The sequence below is a fragment of the Schistocerca cancellata genome, chromosome 1 (genome assembly GCF_023864275.1).
Source record: "Schistocerca cancellata isolate TAMUIC-IGC-003103 chromosome 1, iqSchCanc2.1, whole genome shotgun sequence".
NCBI lineage: Eukaryota > Metazoa > Arthropoda > Insecta > Orthoptera > Acrididae > Schistocerca > Schistocerca cancellata.
In genome coordinates, this window is record NC_064626.1 from 631015301 (window position 1) to 631040511 (window position 25211).

Sequence of the window (25211 nt, forward strand, 5' to 3'; positions counted from 1 at the left end):
TCAGACGCGGCGCGCCTTTCAGCGCGGCGGATCTCTTGACGCCCCCCCCCCCCCCCAATGCCTTTCACGGCGCTTCTCTCGCCACTTTCCCCGACCGCCTCTCAGTGTGAAAGCGACCACTAATGCCGCCTCACAGGCTACCAGTTTATTCACCAGGGCCGACTTTCATGATCGTCCGTGAATCTTTAGTAGCTGGTGGCAGCTCGTAGGTTGCGTGGCCAGCTAATATGTCTGCCCTGTGCGCGGTGTTTCAGAGTGCCTATTACACGCTTCACAGGGTTGTAGCGGCGATCTATGTGATAACGTTTTCATTAGAAACTCATGTCTCAAAATGTACCGTTGGAATGCAAAATAAGTTCGAAGGCCGGATCACTTCTTGTGGCTTTCGATTCGTTCGTTTCCGAACCAGCGACCCTTTTCTCAAATTGATACATTTACCCCTCCATCATCTTGGAAACTTTGTAATGGAATAATCCTTTTTATACATAATTTACAGACGCCAGAGCTTATAACTTTGATGCTCTGTAGCATCCTTGGATGACATTTCCGGACATGTTCAAAAAAATGTGTGTGAAATCTTATGGGACGTAACTGCTAAGGTCATCAGTCCCTAAGCTTACACACTACTTAACCTAAATTATCCTAAGGAGAAACAAACACACCGATGCCCGAGGGAGGACTCGAACCTCCGCCGGGACCAGCCCCACAGTCCATAACTGCAGCCCCCTAGACAGCTCGGCTAAACCCGCGCGGCTCCGGACATGTGTGATATTAAAATTATTATGTACTAACTCCCCTTTACAAGTTCTAGAAGTTTGTATTCGGAATTTCCGAGCACTCTTTATACATTATAACACAGTTATCATCCGCTGCTCCTGTCCCTTCTGTCTTTTCATCACCTCCTCCCCTTTTTGTCCATCGCCTCCTCCCCTCTCTGTGCACACAACCTCCACTCTGTCCTCTTACTCGTCCCTCTCATCTTGAGCCGTGTTTATTATTATTGTAAACGAAAGCCTGATTTGGAACGGAAGTCACTTAAAATTAATGGGTAAATCGGTTGGCATCACTGATATGAGGAAGACCTCTTCAGCTGCTGGATCTCTTTTTCGCATAGATTTAATCTGCGAGCGTGTTGGATTACAAAGTTTCGAAATATTCAGACCGCGTGGTAGTGTTATAATCATAAGTCGATAAGACAGAAATACAACATTTCCGCCGGCCGAAGTGGCCGAGCGGTTCTAGGCGCTACAGTTTGGATCCGCGCGACCGCTACGGTCGCAGGTTCGAATCCTGCCTCGGGCATGGATGTGTGTGATGTCCTTAGGTTAGTTAGGTTTAAGTAGTTCTAAGTTCTAGGGGACTGATGATCTCAGAAGTCCCATAGTGCTCAGAGCCATTTGAACCATACAACATTGCCGTTTAAAAAATATATAGCTGATCTCTCTCTCAATATTTATAAGTGTATCGTGTAAAACTGTGAAGTAAATCGATTAAGAACCCTTTGATATTTTTGGTAACAATGTTCTCCCTTGGTATATACGCCGGATCTCCGACGGAGTGTTCATTAGAGTATCACGAAAAAATTTGAATTACCGGGTGATCAAAAAGTCAGTATAAATTTGAAAACTTAATAAACCACGGAATAATGTAGATAGAGAGGTAAAAATTGACACACATGCTTGGAATGACATGGGGTTTTATTATAACCGAAAAAAAGTATAGCTAGACGCGTGAAAGATCTCTTGCGAGCGTCGTTTGGTGATGATCGTGTGCTCAGCCGCCACTTTCGTCATGCTTGGCCTCCCAGGTCCCCAGACCTCAGTCCGTGCGATTATTGGCTTTGGGGTTACCTGAAGTCGCAAGTGTATCGTGATCGAGCGACATCTCTAGGGATGCTGAAAGACACAATCCGACGCCAATGCCTCACCATAATTCCGGAAATGCTTTACAGTGCTGTTCACAACATTATTCCTCGACTGCAGCTACTGTTGAGGAATGATGGTGGACATATTGAGCATTTCCTGTAAAGAACATCATCTTTGCTTTGTCTTACTTTGTTATGCTAATTATTGCTATTCTAATCAGATGAAGCGCCATCTGTCGGACATTTTTTTGAACTTTTGTATTTTTTTGGTTGTAATAAAACCCTATGTCAGTCCAAGCATGTGTGTCAATTTGTACCTCTCTATCTACATTATTCCGTGATTTATTCAGTTTCCAAATTTTTACTGACTTTTTGATCACCTGGTACAACAGACTACAATTTTTCGAAACTATTGATATCAATGTCCCCCATTAATGTATACCATATCTATTTATATATTATATACATACACAGTGAGACTTCTTTATAACGTTACTCCGTATAATTTTTTAAGCTTTATGCTGAAGCTTCCTCTTTAGTACGTTTCCTCTATACAACGATTTTCTCCCGGTAATGCTCGTATTTTTTAAACCCTAATCAATTATTTCCCTCTTTATAGTGTTTAAGCCACTAGTGTAGATGCTTCATTTTCCGATCTGTGGATCTGCACTGGCTCCGGAAGGCCGTGCTCAGCGTGACTCACGCGTCAGCGTCAGTGCCCTTGTCATGTGAGACGCGACACACATCGTGCTTGTCGTTTCTTATTGAACATATTCTTTTGTTTTTCGCGTGAGCAAATGGTGAATATCTGCACAGTGGGTTTAACACTGTTCTTCTACTACACGTCACCTGAGGTGCGCCCGAAGCGTACATGTTTGGAACTGCAGTCTGGTTCACGTCGACCGATTACACGATATACGCGGGATTTTCCTTGCACCAATCCGCGTAGACGCACAAGATGGAATAACGCTTGGAAGGGGCATGAGTGTAGTTTTTTTAAAGTCGTTCATTTGAATTAAAAATTTCTGACAAATGAAAGCTCACGGCTCCTATTTTTTATGTAATTGTTGTCCCCTTTCGCAGCTACGACAGAATTATGTTATTACTGTCCTGAATTATGGCTCAACTGTTTGTTTTGAATTAGGACACTTGTTTGCTCAAGGATATTTTTTCTAACAATAACGGAACTTCCGCGATGGTGCAATACTTAAAAAAGGGAAAGGCAACTACTCACTGTAGAACGGATCGATGTGTGGAGCTTAGAAACACTTAAAAGAAACAGCATTCGCACTAGCTTTCGAGCATTTGCTCTTGTTCCAGGGGTAGTAAACACAGCCACACAGACCATAAATTTACATTTGTACAGCGTTTTGCACATTGTGGACGTAGTTGTTTTCCGAGTATTTTCTTGGCAGTCTGTAACCATTAGGACTACAGCAGAATGACGAAGACGACGACGATGACGACGAAAAGACAGACGTTTGTCGGTTCGACTTTGGCTGGCAGAAAGGGAGAAGGTAGGGGGATAAATTCCCTATTAATAAAGGCATTTGAGGCCCGAACAATGTGCTAGTGAGGTAGATGAACCTGTGCCCTCAGATACATAGGCACCTGAAGGATTTGAAACGTTCAGAAGTTTATAATGGTGGTTCTGATACAATCCAAAAGAAATAGAAAGGAAACGTGTTCACTTAGCTACTCCAAAAAATCCTAGATATGCGGTGTTCAATTTGTGACAGTTCATAGATTATTGCGAAAATTCGACTGTAGTTGCATTTTATGGGTTCTTTATTAAAGTAACTGTAATTGTTTGCAGCTAGCTCCTTTTTAATTTTTACCTTTTACTGTGTTTTCTGTTGTATACTCACAGAAAAATTTGACTCTTTATAGAGTTTTCCTCCACACAGTGTCCAGAATTCAGGGTCCCTTAGAAAACGTGATATAGAGGATTCATTGTATTGGAAACTGTATAGCCTAAGCGTGCCTCAATGTTCATTAGAATAATGTTAAAAATCTGACCTGCATCGGTCACGAGATTTTCGAGATTTGTGGTATCAACGTTTCCTTTTACATATTACATGTATATTCATATATTATACTTCGTATGGCGCTTCAATAGGTATATAAAAACACTCTTGTATTCGAATGCAATGTTGTGACAGATTTTCAAAGCAATCGGTCAAGAACATTCGGATTTAAGATTTTGAACAATGAACATTTACATTTTGTGTACGTACGAATAGATTGTACTGTTTCTTGATGTGATGCAAGCGCAGCACGAATATAGCCGAGGTATGAAGAACGAGATAACACACTGCCTCCCACACGGATATACGACAAAGAGTCATTTGCTGTCAGGTTGTCTCAGCAGACACAGGCCACGAGAAACAGCGTCCTGGCACTCGTCCAGTATGATGGTTTCAGTGAGCATGGGGCGATAGCCAGGTGAGGCTTTCAACCTCGCAATGCCCAGAAGTGGGTAAAGCAGTGGCTCGAGACAGGGATAACTGGCCGGCTTCAAGGATCGGGCTTACGAAAGGTGACGACGTCGCAGCAAGACACCGTGTCAGTTGACACCTGTGTGGAGCGCCGTCCCGCTCCAGAATGAGACCAATTTCCCTGGATGCTCGCGAACGGTTCCCAACCACTTATGGAATTCTGCCCTTAGAGCCAGCGAGGCTGCTAATAAAGGGGCCCTCTTTAATCATCACAAACTTTGTAGGCTTGCTTTCCCTAAATTGAATGTAGACCGTGAGTGGCACTACTTCACCTTTTCGATTAAGTAAATATTTAGCTCAGTGAATGAGGATCTGCTTGTTGGCTGCAGGGTCGACATCAACAGATGAGGCAGGGGCACTTCATGGAATTTATGGTTCACCTCGCCACGGATCAGTATGTGCACATGATGGTACACACTATGGCGCCGAGTGTGAAGACGCGTTGTCCCAATGGAGTGATCAAGTTCCATCTGGACCACTGATTACTTCACACCAGCCGAAAACTTCAGCGCTGGTTTCTCAACAGTCTTACTTGGAGCTGATTGACTGGCCTGTTCCAGCGCCGGATTTTATTCCCACTGAAAATTTGTGGGCCAAAATGAAGTTTCACATGAACTCACTTTGGCTGACGTCAGACGCATGTCCTGTACGCCTGATCAACTGTGGAACAGTGTTAAGTACATGGGAGAGCCTCGAGGACGATGAGACATGCTTTCAGATGCTGAGTACCTGCATGCCTCGTCGGATTTGGCAGGTAATTGACGCCAGTGATGGATCGATCTCATGCTAGCCTCATCCCTGATGTGCAATATTTCTCGTCTCACCTTACTTCACTTTATATTGTGGTATTTGATATAACTGTATGTTTGTGTTGGAAATGTACATGAAGTCATTGTACTTTAAATTTTCTTTATTGAATTCTTTCTACTTAAAATTTAAAACTTGTTAATTTCAAAAAGCACAAAAAAGTCCATTTGAAACGAAATAGAAATTATGTCCTCATAACAGACAATAAGAGAAAACAATAAAGCCTAATTTGGACTAATACAAGAATAGGTAAATCCTATAACAATAATTTTCCCTTCCTTACTGCTTCTCCAACATCTTCCGCGTTGTTTGTGGAAAAGAAATGCAGTAGGGGCATACAAAAGCTATTCAAGTTAGTATTCTCCAAGAACACAAGGATAGCATTTCACACTCTCTGCCTATTTCTCTTGTTACTCCTAAGAGAAACAACCAATGCGGAATATGGATTCAGTGTTTTCTTCAAACTGTATATCTGAAGCCATGCCCTCGATTAAATTTGTATTAGGTTCTGAATGACTGGACGATTATACTTCCTATGGTGTTCCGGTCTTCTTTTTAAACAACAAAACTTTCACTTCTGCCTTTTTCAATTACACTACTTTCTTCTGTTTAAACTGTTTCAAACATCCCTGTATACAGACGATGATAGCTACTTAACACATTCAGAACGTGCTGGTTTTACTATAGCTGGTGGCTGCTGAAGTGGCACGTTGATTTTGGGGACTGATCGCATGCCATTTGGCATCACATTTACTCCGTTGTTTGAATCTTTAATCTCATAATCATTGTCTACAAGTGTATGACTGTCGCAGGAGAAGAGTCCTGTTTGCTGGAGGCCGTTTGCATAATTTTCCATTGTTACTGCTCTCAAGTCTACCCCTCCAAATAGCACTGTAATCAAAAATTAGCTCACTGCGAGGTTTGGAACTATAATAGATGCAACTATTTATTTACAACTTAAGCAAAATAAACACATGCTTCGAAGTTTTACTGTCCTTCACAGTAGTCAACAGCAGGGTGTGTAGCCAGTTGCCAGTGGTGTGGAAGTGGTAGGACACGCTTAGCAGCGCCCGTTGTGTTGATTGTTCGAGTAGAGTGGCCTATTGCCACACGAATCTCTATAACAGCCCCGATGCGAATGCAGTGAGCTGTTTCCTTCATCTTAGGAGTGAAGTTGAAATCACAAGGCCTTAAGACCAGAAAGTGTCGTGGGTAATACAGAATGTCCCAGTCCCATCGATCGAAATACCAGCCACAATTTGCGCCATATTCGCCCGAATATTGTCCTGCTTTGTCCATCACATAAATGTACGCATTAGTATGACAAGCTCGTTACTAGCTGGTTTCACAAAGTTCACAAAATTGTCAAACAAGTTAGCAAAAATATAAGTCTGATCGCAGCTTCGAGGGTGGCAAGCTCAAGCTGTCCTGACAAGAGATAGCGTGCCCTAATATACAGTGCCGTCACGCATTACTATACCCATGGTATCACATATTAGGAACGAGCCATGTTGCGCCAGAAACCTAGCCTCATAGCTACGCTGCTCGGTTTAAAGACAATTCATTGTAGGGAATAGAAACAGTACTTTGGGAAGAATGCAATAATATGAATATTGTTGCAATATCTTCTCACCTTCATATGTTAAAGCCCAACGAGGGTATACATTCAAAAACTTGAAATTTAATTCTTTTAAAATCAAAATATTTTCAGGAGATGTCATATAGCCTCTACATATTTGAAAAATGTCATATTACCGCATTGGGCTGAGCTGCCGGTCACATTTTATATTCATCCAACCAATTTCAGTCGTCTAAGCATCATCAGGTTTCTATGTACCAAACAAAATAATACAGATGTGGCATTACAGGCTTACACTGTCACGAATCTGTTAGCTGATGTAATCGTTAACAACAACATACACGACATAAAATGTTACGTGCTCACATAAAGGTATTCACAGGATCATGTTAGGCGAAATATAAAATCATTATCGTCAGAAGATAAAACATGAATTATACATTGAAACTATAAGTATACTGTAACACAGTGACGTGACTCATCATGAGAACCACATATCATATAACCGTAAATGGCTCACATTTGTACAGAGTTAATCGTCATTATAATATAAATTACATGTCAATCTATAAAACTGTTTTAGGGAGTGTATCCATTCATGTTATAACTGTAATCGGCGTTAAGGCCAGGTTCTTATTCAAATGAGCAAACAAATAGGCAAAGTTTGCTAACTTTTTTTTACAATGAAATGTCATACAAAGGATCTTTTTGGGGATTATAATTGTTCATACTTTGAACTTTATTTTAGATTTTCAATACAGAAACAAAAACAAACCGGCGCCCATAATTACGGTTTGATCAAGGGCCTGTGCGTACAGTGTAGCCCTTAAGGGGTTACCTGGAATCAAAAATGGATAACATCAATCGACACTACATTACATTTATGGGAGTTTATATCTACTAACAGTGAAGCAATCTTAAATTTAAGGATATGGTGTTAACTCGAATTTTGAGTTCGATTTTGGTGGTTTCTTTCACTCTTTATAGCTTTGCAAATAATAGTTAATATTAACCAAATTCATATATTATCGGTGTAAGCTCCCAAGAAAAGTGCTTGCTTTTTGGGGGTCTAAGATAGAAGTTAAGAGATTGAACCATTTTTATTTTATGCTCCACGCAGTTTCGAAAATTGTTTCTAGAGGATAATCTGTCTAAAGTTTAGAGAAAACTTTTATATGTATTATTAGTTCAATTTGCATAAAAAATGCATGTTACATATTTTTGATGACGGTGAATACAAATATGTAGTTAGATCTTCAAAATTCAGCATAGCTAACTCAATATGGAGGACCAAAAATTATGTCTTGTCTAAAATTTGACAAAAAAAACTGTTTTTGTTACTTACGTTTAGTCTCTAATTCCAGGACCATGTATCAAACATCCCTGTAACTCGAATGGTTCCTGGAGAGCAATTCTCCTGTTCTTCTTGGAGAGAAAAGCCGATTCGGCTGATATGGAAATGCAGTTTTGCAGCCTGCACGGTGGTTTGTCAGCTTTTTTGGCGAATATGTCTGCATGCATACTGCAGTGTAAATCATTTTGTGAATGTGCGTAGTGGCACGGCAAGTTTTCTACCTGAGCCAAGTGTCTCCAGATGAGAGTGTCTCACGGTGGCCGTGGCACAGCTTTGAACAATTGTCTATAGAAATTTTTGTAAGGCACAGATTAGAAAATCTTTTTGTCTCAACATTATAGTCACATATACGTTTCGAAAAATGCAATTTAAAAAATGGAATTTTTGAACATTTTGAATAAGAATCTGGCCTTAGTGCTGTGAGCAGATTCATACCACATAGAGCAGATGGCACAGCTGATCACTGGTTTACTCTAGAACCAAAGACACCTAGGTAGGAAAACATTTTATGTATCTGTACAGCCTGTCTCATAAAAGTTACTGTATGATGTAAGCAATACTGCGGGCAAACTTGTTGGCTCCCAACAAATGCTGGAGGCATCCCGAGGAGAGAGCCGCAGATTCGGACGTCGGATCACAGGCACTTGTCACCCGCGGTCTGAACCACGATGGCGAAGAAGCGTGCAGCAGGCCTATGAGTACATGTAGGCCGTTTCTTGTGCGTATTTTATTTTGTGTCACCACTGTAGTGAAAAATCTGACACCGAATGTAACAGCAACACCAAATGTAGCGAGAAGAGATAGAAGGCACCATATTAAGACTTGTCCAAGCTTTCCAAGTCATTTATCGTTTCCAACTACAGTGCCGGTTCCCCTCGGTCTGCGTCACCAGGTCCCACAGTGCTGAGGACACCACTTCACTGTCTACAAAACGGCTTGGTGCAGAATGGCTGCCTCAGCAACCCATGCAGTGCTCTCTTGTGTGTTGGCCTTGTACGGCCGCAACATAAGGATGCGCCTGTAGTCGACTCAGTGGACTTGGCCGCGGCTGCCAAAGCGCTGCTAGCCGGGAGCCGCAGGCGGCCTGCTGCACGCTTCTTCGCCATCGTGGTTCAGATCGCGGGTGACAAGTGCCTGTGATCCGACGTCCGAATCTGCGGCCCTCGCCTCGGGATACCTCCAGCGTTTGTTGGGAGCCAACAAGTTTCCCCGCAGTAGTGAGCTGTGGCGTGGCCCACCGCTGGCTGGCTGCGGTCCCCGCTTTAGCCTCAGAGGGTCGAACTAGCGACCTGCCATGGATGGAACGCTGGCGCCCCATCTGCTTCTGCGTGTAGCCAGTGGTGTGACATGCCCCGCCAACCAGGAGAACTGCCACACTTGAATGCTTTGTTAGTGAACCGGCACCTATTTATAAGCAGCTATGCGCCTCTGTTTCGCTAAATGCGCCGCTCCGCATCTCGTACTCATAACACTGAGGTTGCCCAATGGGCCCCTTCTGCCCGTGATTAGCGCCATGCATACTGCTGCGAGTACTTTTTCTGCGGTTCTTCGCCCCTAAGGCCTCTATTTCACTTTGCAACTGCTGGTGAACGTAACTCACTGTAAACAGTCCCACGCCTGGCTGTAACTTGCACGCTCAGGAATATTGCACCAAAACTGACTTTTCCTATCCCAAATGGTAGTGCCGGTACACCACAACTGTAATTGTAACACTAGTTATTAGATGCAACTTATAGAACATCTATTACGACTGCCACATGTACTTACCGTAGTAGACGGCACACAGGTTATTAATAGTAAGATATCAGTCACTATCGATGTAGATAGCCACCTGTGACCATCTTCTCTTTTACCAGTAAACAGTGATCAGCTGTGGAGTTGGTTCTATGTGGTGCGAATCTGTTCACAGCATTAACGCCTATTGCACTTATAACATGAATGAATACATCACCGAGCACAGGTGTTACACATTGACGACGTAATTTATACTACATTTTATATAATAAGCAAATCTGTACAAATGTGAAGCATTCTTTATGGTATTCGTGATGAGGCAAATCATTGCTTTATGGTGTAATTTTTATTTTCGGTGTGTAATCTATGTTTATCATATGACGATATTGATTTTATATTTCGCGTAACATGATGCTGTGAAAGATTTATGTGACATTTTATTACGTGTCTGCTGTTGTTAATATTTACACGAGGAAACTGATTGGTAACAGTGTAAGCCTGTAATGCTACTTACATATTACTTTATTTATTTCATATGAACCTCATGATGGTCAGATACTGAAACTGGTTGCGCAAATAAAGCAATTTACTGGCAGCTCATGCCGACAATGACATTTTTCGAACTTTTAAAACCAACGAATCTCGAGAATTTCGAGCTCGATAATGATCTTACTGTCAATGTTCTACGTCTTAGGCGCTTGAAGCGACTTCAGATACTTCTCAACAGGGCAGATCACTTACTTTAACCAGTATCTAACTGTCTCACATTAGAAATCTCTACATTCAAAATCGAAATTTTCAGTGGTAGTAGTGTCTTGTGCCCTAAATTAAAAACCATGTGAAAGCAGAACGTAAATAGTCAACCGGTTTCTGCAGTTGCACACCCGCAGATCACTGAAATTACTGAATTCTAATTTCCTTAAAATTAGAGAGAAACTAACCATAATTCTAGTTGAAAAACCATATTCCACGATTGTCCTTTCATTTGGAAGGTCATTCAGTTTCGTAACTCTCTATCTATTCCAGATCGTTAGGCACGTCCAACTGGCTTTTAGTAATTGTTGGCTGACAGAATTTAAACGTCTTATTCAGGCTCATTACGCTGGATATTTTAACTTATTTTCCCAGGAGATCTGTAAATTTACTACGAGAATAAAATTCATGTACTCATCAAGCGCTGCCGATCAAATCAGTATTATTTCGCTATCACTATCGACATCCTATGCTTCCGTGTATGGCATTTAACTGGCATTAATTTCCAATAGTCCTCCCACGGCCTACCACCTTAATGTTGGTGGGGACGTTTGTGTGCTTGATTGATCCACTGAGCTATGCTGGCGGGAGCCGCGCTCCTGGCGAGGTCACCCATGCCAGACTAGTCATTCGGCAGTTCTTGGGAGGATGTGGGTAGCAACCATATGGACCCTTAGCTAAGTGGCCCTTAGCCTTTAAAATGGATCAGCGGATATATCAAAATAGCAGCCTGTCATATCAGACGAATTTCCCCCCCCTCCCCCCCAAAAAAATGAGATAGAACTAGCAAATATACTAAAAGACATGAATATCGATGCTGTAGCAATCGTTACGGATCGATCACAGATTTAAGTTTATTTAAACGCTGAGGAGTCATCTCTTGTGAACAGAAATACAACAGTGATTGTTTTGTTAAAGAGAAATGTCGTATAAATAAATATTTATTCGAAGGTGAGCAACTGCATTATTTTAAGAACTTTGGAAATTTATGCTCTAAGTTTCCATATACCCACGATTAGACATTCGTCTCTGCCGCTATAGGTGAGTGTTAGTTCCAACCTGCACGCTGTCCGGTTCTGTCGCAATAGGCCATCTTTGCACCGGAACTGTAATTTAGAAATATTATCTCCGCCAAAAATGGGACGACTACATTCAAATATTCTAGAGTGTGTTACGAGTGCAGGTGGCCAAGCATGTCTAACGTGAGAAACAAACTAAAATAAGTCTTCCAGGAGAGGGGCGCGCAACAGCAGCGGTGCGGAGTACGTAGGCTACAGTTTCGTAGTCACCATTCGAGCAATACGGCGGCTGTACGAACCTAAGTTATAGAATAGGCACAGCTGGACAGTCCTGAGCTTACATAGATTTAAAGGCGCTCTTAATTAAGGAGAAAAACTTGTTTGTGATGTACATTAACATTTAACTTCACATTCATTCCAACTTTAACACCTCAGGTTTGATCTTCATTTAAATAAATCGCAATTCAAATTTCTCTCCCTTTATTTTTCAGGCGCCGTATACACTATATTTCATGTTGTCTGTATAACAATGTAGACAGCATAAGATACAGAAGTTTGTGTCGGTGCAGGCAGTGTGCTCGAATGGCGTAAGTGGTATGGCGACTGCTAGTGATAAGCGGGAAATCCGCCTTCGTGTCCCACTCTGGCACAAATTTTCGTATATCACCGATGGGTAGTACAGCTACACCCACAACTGTTGGTACTAAGAGAATTCACCATTCGGCGAATATATTTTAAAGAAGTTTTTCGATATTGGTTGCGAGGAACAGCACTTGTCGCAGCAATTTCTACCTTCTCAAAAACCCGCTTCATGTGAAGGAATGTTGGCTTGGATATACAAGATGATTCACGAAGATATGCAGATATTTTAATATGGTATTCTACAAGTAAAACTAAAGATAAAAGTTCACATAAACATAGGTCCGCAAATATTTAGTTACGGAGTTCGGCTAATAAAAGATTTTGCCTGAAATTCGGCAACTTCGCTAATACGAAGCCATCGGAAAACTGTACGAGGTTAAAGCAAAGCACGATTTCCATTTGTTTTGTCGTTATCGGTCTGGTGAAACTAATGAAACATATCCCAGACGTGTATCTACAGCAGTTTTCCAGAACATCCAGAGATGCAAAGAAGTAATTTTGTAATATTTTTAATTTATTAACTACTTGACCCAATTTGTTTTTTAAATTCCCGACTATTCCACAAAATTTTCGCCAGAAGTTGTAGAGAATTTAATTTTGGAAAAATGATGGTAATAACGTTAACGGAAACTGTATGAATGTGTTCAAATGGTTCAAATGACTCTGAGCACTATGGGACTTAACATCTGAGATCATCAATCCCCTAGACTTAGAACTACTTAAACCTAACTAACCTAAGGACATCACACACATCCATGCCCGAGGCAGGATTCGAACCTGTGACCGTAGCGGTCACTCGGCTCCAGACTGTAGCGTCTAGAACCGCACGACCACTCCGGCCGGCACGGAGTTCTTCTCAATTTCTTTTTCTTCTCTGAATATTCTGGAAAACTACTGCAGTTACACGACTGGGACATGTTTCATTAGATTCATCATACCAATAACAACAAAATAAGTGGAAGTCGTGCTTTGCTTTAACCTCGTGCAGTTTTGCGATGGCTTCATATTAGCGAAGTTGCTAAATTTCAGGCAAAATATTTTACTAGCCGAACTCCGTAACTAATCATTTGCGGACCTTTGTTAATCTGAATTTTTTTCTTGAGTTTTACTTGTGCAATAACATATTAAAATGTTTGCGTATTTTCGTGAATCACCGTGTATATGGAGTTTATCTGTTCAGCAATATTCTCTAGAATAGTTTATAAGAGATACATAGCCTGAATATCGGTCTCCAAGTCTTTGGGTCATCTCCAGTCTTTCCGTATTGCAGCACCGCGATCACTTTTGCTTCCTTCCAGATCTTAGAGAGTGCGCCCGTTATGATACATTCAGTTCAGAGTTTGGTTAAGAGCCTTCTTTCTAAAATACGCAGTTCCTTGACGAATTCCGCCGGAATTTCATCAGATCGCATTTCCTGTCTTCATTATCTCCAAGGCCTGGGTAATTTCTTCTGTTTCCATTTCCTTTATAACATCCATGTTGGTTGGGCTATTGTTAAGGTGTCTGGAAATCTCATTCTTTCCAGCTGTCTTTAGTTGGATTGTGGAGGTCTGTTTCATCTCAGTCGCAGTTTCAGATTGACTACAGCTAATATACGGCCTGTGAGACGCTGTGGCATTGCCCAGTTACCTCAGCAGGTCCCAGCTCTTCCTGGTGGAATGCGTAAAATTTCCATTGACTTCTTCTATCTGCTCCTGCTTTCTTCATTCACAGTACTGACCAGCTGCATTGCGGTCTCGTAGTCCCCGCTCTTCTGTGTTTCGCAATCTATCCAAACCCTGCCCTCAGGGCCGCTTTGTGTGCAAGGTTTGTAAATCTGTTGTGGTTTTCAAGTTTCGGTGGTATACTGTCTATTGTCTTCTCGATGTAGGATTGATATTTGTTCCAGTTAGCTTTCTTCAGGCTGTAGCATATGGTAGGTGGCTTTTTATAACCGAGATTGATAGTCCGATCTCTAGAATTACGGGAAAGCGCTGGCTTCATGGGAATGCCTCAGTGACCCTTCTTGTAGCTTTCACGGGCGTGCCTGTTGCTTCACGTGTGACAAAATTCGGGTCAGATGTCGACGTCGTGCCGCACGTCTTTGATTTGAAGGTCGCTGTATCCTTGGGGTCGAACAGGAGGTGTATTCCTGGTTGTTTGTCCAGTCATTTAATTCTTTGAAAGGACTTTGTATATGTTCAGGTCCTTGCGACTGCTACTACTGTAACACCTGACCAGTGATTTTCGAGCAGCGGCATGCAAATTTATCGAGGCCACGAGCAGGAACCACGCATGCGCGGAAAAGGTGTTATAGTTGGAACCAGCTATCGACTGGACCACAACACTGCTCCCTGCCGGGAGTCGAAGGGCGACGCGCCGGCTGTGACTATTTCCGGACGATGCTACGGCTAAAATCTCAAAACTCTGAAAAGCTCTGATTTCGGCTCTGCAGATGTCGAACAGGGCCTTGGATGAAATACTGCGCGATTTCCACAATGCTGTTGGGCGGCAAATCCGAGATGTGTATTTGCAAAAGGTCCGTCTTGAAAGCATGAAAAGTCCTTTCTTGCAGAAATAATCCCTCAGATCTTGCTGGACCATCTCTTCTGGGTGAAAGGTTAATTCAGACATAATCAATAACAGCCTAAGCATCATATCCTAACAGGTTAAAACTGTTTAACAGACAGTGAACAAACGTATACATTGCTTTCTGCGTGCTGTCCGTTTTGACTGCACCACATTTTAAATATTCGCTCACTTCGTTTGCATTACCAACACACGTCGCGTGTTCAGAGGCTACCTCAAGGCAAGTACTCCCGCACAAGTCATCCGCTTCGATACATTACGTGAAATTATTCAGAGACCACCCCATGATGCACTTATTATCCGAACTCAGCAGTTCACGCTATAGTAGCTACAGTACAGTTAATCTGATCTTGAGAGTGATGGAAGCATATAATTTACTGCACGCATGATTGACTTTATGAGTATGAAATAGATAGTCCTGGAAATACAATTTTAATTAATGAAAAACATGAACTGGAGCTGTACAGCGGTACAGCTGTTGAAAAAAATTGCAAAACCAAAATTTCTTAAAATATGATGTACCATTAATAACACTTTACTTCGTGGCTACAGTTTCTACCAAAAACTATCAAAGTGGAGATGGTGTGTTACTAACAACGAATGAAGAACACCAACACTGCAATAGAAACATATTCTTAATAGAATTGATTCACCAAAGTAGCTGCTTATATTAACAAATCTTTATTTACGACAGACTGTATCCGCATTTATCGCCATTTTCAAGTACGTATACGCTGATGTCACGTCCACATTACGTCGTTAGTGAAATGTCTTATAACTGTCACTGTTCGCAAATATTGAAAATAAAACGTCGTAAGAGGCGAAGTGTCAAACTACTGTCATACCGTAATTACCATTTTATTTTCAATATATTACGCCATTTACCATCTCATTAAAACAGTGACAGTTATAAGACAGTTCACTAACGACGTGATATGGACGTCACTTCAGTCTGGTCGTACTTGACAATGGCGATAGATGCCGAAACAGTTTGTCGTAAATAAAGATTTTGTATTATAAGCAGCTATTTTGGTGCATCTGTTCTAATAATCATGTCGTCATCAGACATATATTACGCTGCTGCCCCTAAAGAAGAAAAATTGTTAAGAAATACATTCCTTACATACGACGAATTACTGAACACAACGCAGCACAATAAGACAGCGTAAATGTTATCTGTTGCACTCAGTAAGACTTTTCATTAGTCAGTAATTAATAAGTAATGATTAACAGCACATCAGTTTTCTAGTTATCTAAGAGATCATCGATAACACTTATTGTTTTTCTTTACAGGGTTGAATTTGCCCATCGAAAAGGAATGAAATCCGTAGATTCAAAGTCCGGTGAGTGTCAACGATTACTGTCAGATGTGACCGAAATATCTTTTGAACTGTACCCTGCAACGAATATTCCTAGCATGCCAAAGGACGCACATATAGGTTCAGTAGACTTCCCACCTCGGTACCCGAACACTAGTTTTTTTAATATGTAGCTCCTACTGTGGAATAGCTGGTAGAGAACAGATTCACGTAAATAAATTTGTGTCCTTGTTTGTTTTAGCCCTTTGCAGCAGATTATATAAGATTCAGAGTGCCCGATATAGCATTTTTCTCACAAATGTACTTTACTTTGTAGTTGAATTGTTTCATATTGACATGAAAATCAAGTTTTTCGGTTGCGTCACAAGGGACCGTTTACTTGTGCAAAATGAAACAAAAGTTATTGTTTTGTTGCTAGTGAAATTTAAATATCAAAGAAGAAGGTGAAGGGAAAGATGAAATGTCGCGTAAAGCATAGGAAACAAAATCTTCGTTCGCATTTTGTTTTTAAGAAAAAATATAAAAATAGAGAGTATCACGTCCCTTCTCTCGCAGTGTTGAATAGAAAAAGAAAAAAATTCATGTAAGAAATTCATGATGAAACGCCGAAAAACGCCATTTTAGGAGTAAACTACAAGGAGTGTATGCGCAACACGGTTTCCATCGAGTTTGCGTTTTCAGTGCATGCCTGACCGGGACTCCACAGACACGACCTAGAAATCTGCATGTTTGTGCTACAGAGCGCTGTACGTGTCCTAAATATTGTCACAAACACGCTACCACAATTATGATGATGTTCATACCATTAATAACAGGAAGATATTTGGCCAGCTCGAGCTTATAAAGCAGGAACTATCTCCTAAAACCTTAGTGCTAAGGTAAGTATGAAATGGAATTGCATGGAATGGAGTTACAGCTTTAGTGCTAAGATAATATTAGAAATCAGCGTGTTACAATATTAACTACAAAATTACAATGTTATGTAAAGAGAGCGTTAGTTCTTTTCTTCCTTGATCGTATTTTTAGCAGTTTCAGGGATTTAAACACTAAAAATTAACGTGCAGACTCACTTGTACTCCATTGCAGGAGCTTCTGCCTTAAGTGTCCTTGTTGTTATGACACCTGTAATACGGTAAATATTTTAGACTTTAGATGGGAATACGGTATGTTCACACAGGTTAATTTGAATTCGGTCTCGGTATTTCCACTACAGTCTATTGTGATCTGGTTCACTTTCTAAACCGATGTCGCCCAGCTAGCAGTCTCAGTACAATGTGTCCGTTTCCTAAGGAGACAGGGGCACAGCATTAAATACATTCCTGACTCTGAGTAAACCTCTGAAACCTTTCATCTCTTAATCGCAACCAGAGGTAGCAATTTCAATTAGAGCAGCATCCAAACTTTTGCTGACAGCAGAATTTGTAAAATAATTCTTCAAAGTAATAAAGTGCAGTGAATTACTCCATTACATAAAGACGTAAGCTGATGTGAATTCTGACAGTTTTGCAAACGCAAGGATGTAAAGCTGTCTTTGACCATACGTGTTTAGCGAGAACAGAGAAAGACGCCAACTGCAAAGGATCTAAGGAGCTAACTTTTTCTGTACTTGTGAAACAGTGCTACGAATATCCCATGGTGAAGAAACATTGCTTTTAAGTGTTCTTTCTTGTAACTTCACATTTTTGTTAACCTGAAGATATCGGAATCACATTCAAGCTAAATCGTAGCGTTCCTTGGGATTCCTTGTTATTATATTCCATTTCTGAACATTTTGTGCACAGTTAGAAACACTGGTGAAAGACACATCTCAATGCAAGCAAACATGTTTTCGTATTGACTATGAACATAACATAACCATTCATTGACCCAGTCCGAAGTCTTGGCGAATAGTTTCGATAGATTCCAACAGCAGACGCGTAATACTTCGTCTCCTTTATTCACACAATAGCAGTTTTAATTACTGCTTCAACCTCTAAATACTGTTAAAATTGTTATCTAATAAGCGAAACAGTGAGAGTATTCTTCTTGCTTGCTGTACGGCCTGCGTGACAGCAGAAATTTTCATTCGAACTTTGAATTTCATATAGACAATCGTAAGCATGCTGCCGTGTCCCTAAACTTGCATACATACGTGCGCTGCGAGTTCAAGGCATGGCAATAGACAGCTGCCGAATTATTTGATATTCCTCGTGGGCGAGCAGAATGATCTTGACAAATAAGATGAAGGCAAACGCATCTTTTACTCTGTAAATAATCATCCCAAAGTAGAACTCGTAATTATCTATCTCCAAAAGTAGCTGTTATAATAAGAGTTGCGTTTTTTGTAATGCTTTGAGTAGCTCATTCGCATACTTTTTTGTGTATTTTGATTCAGTGTAGCTTAAATGTAATAAAAGAAAACGCCACTGGTATTTCGTGAGAGGGTTTTAATGCTGAGAGGTGGTGCGTATACTACATTATAGCACTGATACAGCCTTCGGATTACAACGGTTGTGTGAAGGCATACAAGACAGTCTAGTTTTACTTCGAAGATATAACTGCGCCTATCTGGGCGCCAGAAAATTGCTAGTATTTGCTTAAACTAGCGGGTGGGTATGAAGTGTATGGCTGGGCATTTTCGTGAAGCGGGACTTTTACAATTAGAATAATTCTTTGTGGTGGCTCAGGACACAGGTGCGACTCACAATTAATAGTCATAGGGTTAGCAGTAGTTTGGTCTATGGTATATAAATATACTTAAGTGGGGTCATGTTGACTTAAAAAATATTTTTACGTGGTGTTCTTAACCCAGAAATTGAAAAGTGTGAAATTATTGCAACTAATGTGCAAGAGATAGGACACAGGTTACATACCATCGGACTTCAAGAAGAAAGTAACAATTCCATCAATAAAGAAGGGAAGTGCTGACTTATGACAAGTGCAAAATAATGACACGAATTATTTACGGAAGAATCGAAAAACTGGTAGAAACTGGCCTTTAGGAGGGAATTAAAGATCAGGAGTAAGAAACAAATCTGCGAGAGAGTAAAGGACTTGGAAGATTAGTTGAACGGAATAGATAGTGTCTTGAAAAGAAGTTAGAAGATGAATATCAACAAACGTAAAATAAAGGTAGTGCTGGGGGAATTAGATCATAAAATGAGGCAGTAAAATTAGTAGGTGACAGTTTCTGTTTGGCAGCGAAAAATCTGACGATGGCAAAGTAGAGTGGATATAAAATGAAGACTTGCAATAGAAAGAAACATATTTCTGAAGAACAGAAATGTGTTAACATATGAAACATAGCTTTATGTGCCAGAAATACTTTACTGAAGGGATATGTCTGGAGTGTAGTCTTGTACGGAAGTGAAACGTTGTCGCTTAACAGTTCAGACAAGAAAGGACTACAGACTTTAGAAATGTCGAGGTACAAAAGAATGTTAAAGATTAAGTGGGTAGATAGAATAATTGATGAGGATGTACCAAATGGAACTACAGAAAGAAAGAAGTTACCTTGGCAGAAAGAAGGGGTGAGTTGAAAAGACACATCTTGAGGCAAAAAGGAATCATCAGTTTGATAGTGGAAGGAAGTGTGGGAGTAAAAACTGTAGAGGGAGTACAAGGCTTGAATGCAGTGTGCTGGTTGAAATGGATGTAGGTCGCAATAGTTATGTGGAAGTGAAGAGACTTCTGTAGGGATGCATCTCCTTACTGAAGACCACCGCAACAACAACATTTAGTCCAAAATTAGCTGATATTGAACATTTACTTGGAACTTGCATCAAGCCGAATTCGGTAAAATTGACCGTGCGGTTTCACTCAATCTGGATTAAGCTGCTTTGCACAGACTATTGAACATCAGCTTAAAATAGTGTCTTCCGTTAATTAAATAAAACGTTTTATTCAATTCCGAAACGTCGTAAGTACCTACTGTCAGTTCACGATTATGCACCTCTAGCATTCTAAATTACAGATGGTAGCTGCAGGTAACCTTGTTCAGAAACATCTTGCGGCATTGTATGGCTCCTGACAGAGGACGCGCTTTTATTTACATAACGCAAATTATTTCAATTAATTTCATAAGAAAGTCCACAAATCATCACGCATTTTCGAAAATGCGAAGATGAAAAAGTTGATAAAACAAGACTTGAACCCTATACCGACCTGACCTCTGCTGTGCAACATGGTACGCCTACACATTACGCTGGGCTCTACGTTCGTTGTCGGCGACTTTTATTTGATCTTATAATCTATTATAGGCTTTAGTCGCCGAAATGTTGTTAATTTACATTTTATTGTAACCAATCGTAACAATAACGAAACTTTTCATAAACGTACAGAGTGCTGTCGCACGGCTTCTCTGATAATACGCGAGTAATAATGTGATAATGACTAAATAAGAAAATACTTTAAAACACCAATGTGATGTTTCCCGTGGTTATATTACAACAAATCGTACCAATAACGATTCGGTCTCGAGACATGGAATGTGCTGGTGTTTAGAAACAACATATATTCATGAACAGTAAGGTCTAATACAAAACCCACTTAATGAACACAAGTAAAATATGCCGTCTTCCTATCTGCTTGTGACGTTGGAGGCGTTCTTGGCTCCTATTGGTGCTACTTTAAAGACTTGTTGGCAAAATATTGGAAATCTTATTTTGGACTTCATGGGAAGAAATGGCTCTTCAACGTCAAGTAGTAAAAAGTGATGTCACAAAACTCATAAAGCTCCAAGTCAACGTTAGCTAACGCGACCCGTGTGCCGACGGCTTAAGCAAAGTACATAAGCGGAACAGACATGAGTGGGGAATCATTCCACCAACGATTCGGACCGCAAATAGGGAAAACCAGTAACATGGGCTACTTTTACAAAGCGCAGATTTTTATGACCTGTCACTTGGAAACCAGCATCGCAGAAAAGGTGAGTGCTGAAGGCGTTACTGGAATATGTGATCAGCAGCTCTGTCACGTTCACTGAGCACGCCAAGAAAAGTCTGTCACCGCCGTGGACGTGGTGTACGCCCACAAGAGGTAGGACTGCAACCAGTACGGTTTCGGCGGTTAGACGTGCGCAAAACTCACCTTCACGCTCGTCTGTAAAGGAGGTGGTGCTTCAGCGTACAGTAGTGGACTTGGAGGTTTGCACCACCCCCCCCCCCCTCCATATTCTTATGTTGACCAACGACATCGTCAATTATTGCTGCAGTGTAAATGAGATGTGGTCTAGGGGTAGCGTCTTTGATTCATAATCAAACGTCTTCGGTCCCGGGTTCGATCCCCGCCACTGCCAAAATTTTGATAAACAATCCGCATTGGCGGCCGAAGACTTCCGGCATAAGAAGTCTGGTCCCGAGTTCGAGTCTCGGTTCGGCACACAGTTCGACCGAAAATTTTACAGTCTGGCATTAGCTGCCGCAGCGGTCGCATGCTCCTCAAGTTTGCTCCGTGAACGTTCAGTGTTTACGCCAGTGTTTTCGTGTTTTGTGCTCGTTTATTGACGTTTTGAACGTGAATTAAGCGTTATCAATTGAGCATTTGGTCTTCTTTCGTGTCATCTTTCTACGAAGTGCCGTTGGGATTTCGGCGTTGTCCGAGATTTCTTCGCTGCAGAACACCATGGCAAACTCCGTGAGAAAAAACACCGTGATTTTCACCTTCGGCAAGTACACCCGTCGAGTACAGCCCTCTGCACTTGAAATACACGACTGGATTACCGAGGTAATTGGCCTTCATTCTGAATCTGTTCATACCATGCAGCTGGACTCTGATGAATACTGCATTTTTGTAAAGTTTAACGATTCCGCGAGTGTAGACCGCTTTCTGGCAAAATTTGTTTATGAAACGGAATTTATACACCGTGATGGTACTAAAAGTACTGTCAAACTCCGGAATTCCGAGTCTGTAATTAGGAATGTTAGGGTTTTGAATATTCCCATAGAAGTAGACAATTCGAAAATTAAAGATGTCCTATCAAAGTATGGGGTTGTCAGGCAAATAGTCAACGAAAGGTGGGCTTCGCATTTCAAGCTGCAGTGCTTTAACGGCATTCGCTCCGTGGAGATGGAAGTGAAAGCAAACATTCCCTCCCACATCTTTCTTGACGGGCACAAGGCGCATGTTATGTACTCAGGGCAAACCCCTACATGTCATGTATGTAACGAGTCTGGTCACCTCCGTCAGGACTGCCCTCGCCGTGTATTTGTGCTAACAAATAACCTTACGCAACGCCGGAAATTGACACTCAACGATTTGTTGCCAGCCAGTAATACAACAGAGCCGGCGGCGGTCGTGGATCCTGTTACTACCTCTGAAAATGTTGCACTTAATTTTAATGACTTTCCGTCTTTAAAACCTGCATTAACTGCTGAAATTCCGTCCCGTGACAGCGAGTTTCCCACAAAAAAGCGTCCTCTAGAGGACACTGAAAGAAATGTTGATGAGGACTCTTCCTGTGAAACACCCGTTGCCAGGAGGCCGAAGCCCAGTCCTGAAGATCTGTTAGAAGTGGAAAAAGGAGATGGAATGACGGTCGATGTGGCTCCCACTTCCGCACAAGGACTTACACCGCCACGAACAGATAGTGACGCAGCGGATAGTGATTTTTCACGGAAATGTGACCCTGAGCCTGAGGTCACGGCTGAAATAACCGCATCAAGTGCACAACCCATACAGTGCAAACCGTACGAGGAAGTACCAGGTAAAGAACCTGCTGACTCCGAAGCGCAACGCCGCGCCGAAGGAGGAAAGACACAAGCATCACCGCCTCGCCAGCAAAACAACACAACAAACACCACGCCGGAACCAAACATTGACGACTCGCAAGCCACGGCCGTTGCCCCATTTAAGGTACGTTGTCCAAGACGCGACGCACACTAGCGACTGCGACGGGTCGCTATGTGACGTCAGAAGTTGCTTGCTGGCGCATGCGCAGTTCGAGTTTGGGATGCGACGCGCGGCTGTTGCGACAGCTGCCGCAGCACTGCACCAGTGAGCAGTGTTGCGACGGGAGTCGCACGACACAAAGACGTACGGCTGCCAGAAAGATGTCGAGCCAGTCAAGGAAAACTGAAATGAGCCACCCACAGGATGTGATGCTCTGTGAGCTGGTCTCGCGACATCCTTGCCTTTACGATTTGAAGAACCCTAAATATAGAGACACTATGTTCAGAGACAGAATTTGCGAAGAAATTGGTGCACAGTTGAAACTGGCAGGTGAGTGAAATATATAATATTTTCCCATTAATGCAAATTTTTCAGGCCTGTTATGAAAATCAGTATAATCCATGCAGATGTAGAATTAGAATGATGAAAATGAACTTGAAGGTCAATTTTCGCATTACTCTTTTTTGTGACGATAAAAATTGAAAACGTCAAGTACATTATAAAATGAACAATCTAAAGAACAACGAGAAAGTTACATTTTACAATACCTTCACTTTGAAAGTAAACGGTAGATTGGAGTCTTGATGATACCTTCTAGTTGTGAAAAACCACCACCAGATTGTTGTACAGCTTTCTGTAATCAATAGATGCTCGTTTTTGAGGAAGGCGTTTCTCAACAGATTGCGCAAACAGTATGCTGCAATAAGTAATTTGTCACATTCGCTTCAATTCATTGGTAGAAGATGGTGCTCAAAAAAATTGTGCCAAAAGTGCACTACTGTTTTACAAGGCCCTTCTGGTCTGACACAGTTCACAATTGAAATTCGTCTTTTGTAAATCCTGGAGTCATCTTTTGAGTGCAGTTTGGCAAGATTAAATGTTCATGTTATCCATAACGATGTATGCTGTCAGAATATAAGAATATGGAAATTCATTTGGATGGGAATAAAGACTCAGTCGGCTATGAAAGTTGCCTTAGCTTGTTCCAAAAGTTTCTGCATGGGAGAAACTGACAAGTATAATTTGGGGAAATTTTGTGAACAAGCACGGACATTATTTCTTCCACATTTCTGCCAGTGTATACTGTAGACGTTCAGAATGAAAATTCTAGAGATGTTTAAGGTGTAACCCTATCTTGTTGTCAGGAACTTGAAACAATGCAATGACGCAAGCGTGCGGTTATTGTTAATAAACTTATCTTTCATTGGAATTTTAGGTGAAATGTGCAAAAACAGATGGAGGAATATTCGGGACTCGTATCAGAGAAATAAACGAGAAAGAAAGCTTGGAACAGGTTCAGATGCCTCAGCAAAACCACGAAAATGGGTTCTGCTTGATCACTTGGGTTTAAGAAACCTACATTTCGTGGCATTTTAAATGAAATTATCAAGAGCATATGGATAAATATTAGTAACTCATACCGGAGAAATATGACATAAAATGGTTTCATTAGGTCCAAATGTGTCAGCGAAACAAAACAAATGCATTCTCTATGGTGTGATGACCACACGATTCTCGTTGCGCGTCGATAGAACTGGCGGCTAGTCGCGACGCTCCCGGAGATATATGAGCCCAAATCTCGGTAACGAAGTTCGATATCATTCTGATCTCAACTTTAAAAATAATTTCAATATGTTAGCTTCTTTTCATCGGCAACGATGTATGACCTAACGTAAACCATACGTAAAGTAGCCAGCGACCACATTTTTCACTGTACACAATTCAAATTTTATGCAGTAGGTTACTTGTAAATTAAGTATCGGGATAACTGTGACGAATATCGGAAAAATAGACACCTCATTATCAAGCTGTGATGTGAAACTGTAAGATACGCAAACATCAATTTTTTGTGCCTTTTACTTTCCTCACAATTGATAGAGAAGTAATATACAGCGAAAAAAACACGCAAAACCGGAAGAGATACTTTTCAATTTTTTAAAGTAAAAGGAGAATCTGTATCGAAAAACTAACTCTGGGAGCCGATGTAACTTTGTTGCATTTACATACAGTATTTTTTACAGCAAGAAAATCGGAATTCTTATTTTTCTTATGTATTTGAATCCGCCGCCGCCGGCCGCAGCTTGGGAAACGGCGACGACTCCAGTCGTCTTGCGGCCGTGCCGCCGTCTGCCAGGGTGGGAAAAGAGGAGGGGGCAGCGTCGCAGTCGCAGCCAACTGTCGCGTCTTGCACAACGTAACTTTAGCCA

General features: G+C 41.4%; 1 protein-coding gene across 2 annotated transcripts in view; it reads left to right on the forward strand.

The window, feature by feature from the left end:
- Positions 1-25211, forward strand: part of LOC126162012 (GTP-binding protein Rhes-like) — a 469298-nt gene that overhangs the window by 215904 nt on the left and 228183 nt on the right. The window contains exon 2 of one of the 2 annotated variants that reach the window (XM_049918238.1): positions 16112-16161. The exons of the other annotated variant lie outside the window; for it this stretch is intronic. Within the exon in view, the coding sequence (XP_049774195.1) occupies positions 16137-16161 (25 nt within the window). The 5' untranslated portion in view covers positions 16112-16136. The remainder of the gene's footprint in view (positions 1-16111; positions 16162-25211) is intronic. 2 annotated transcript variants of the gene reach the window in all.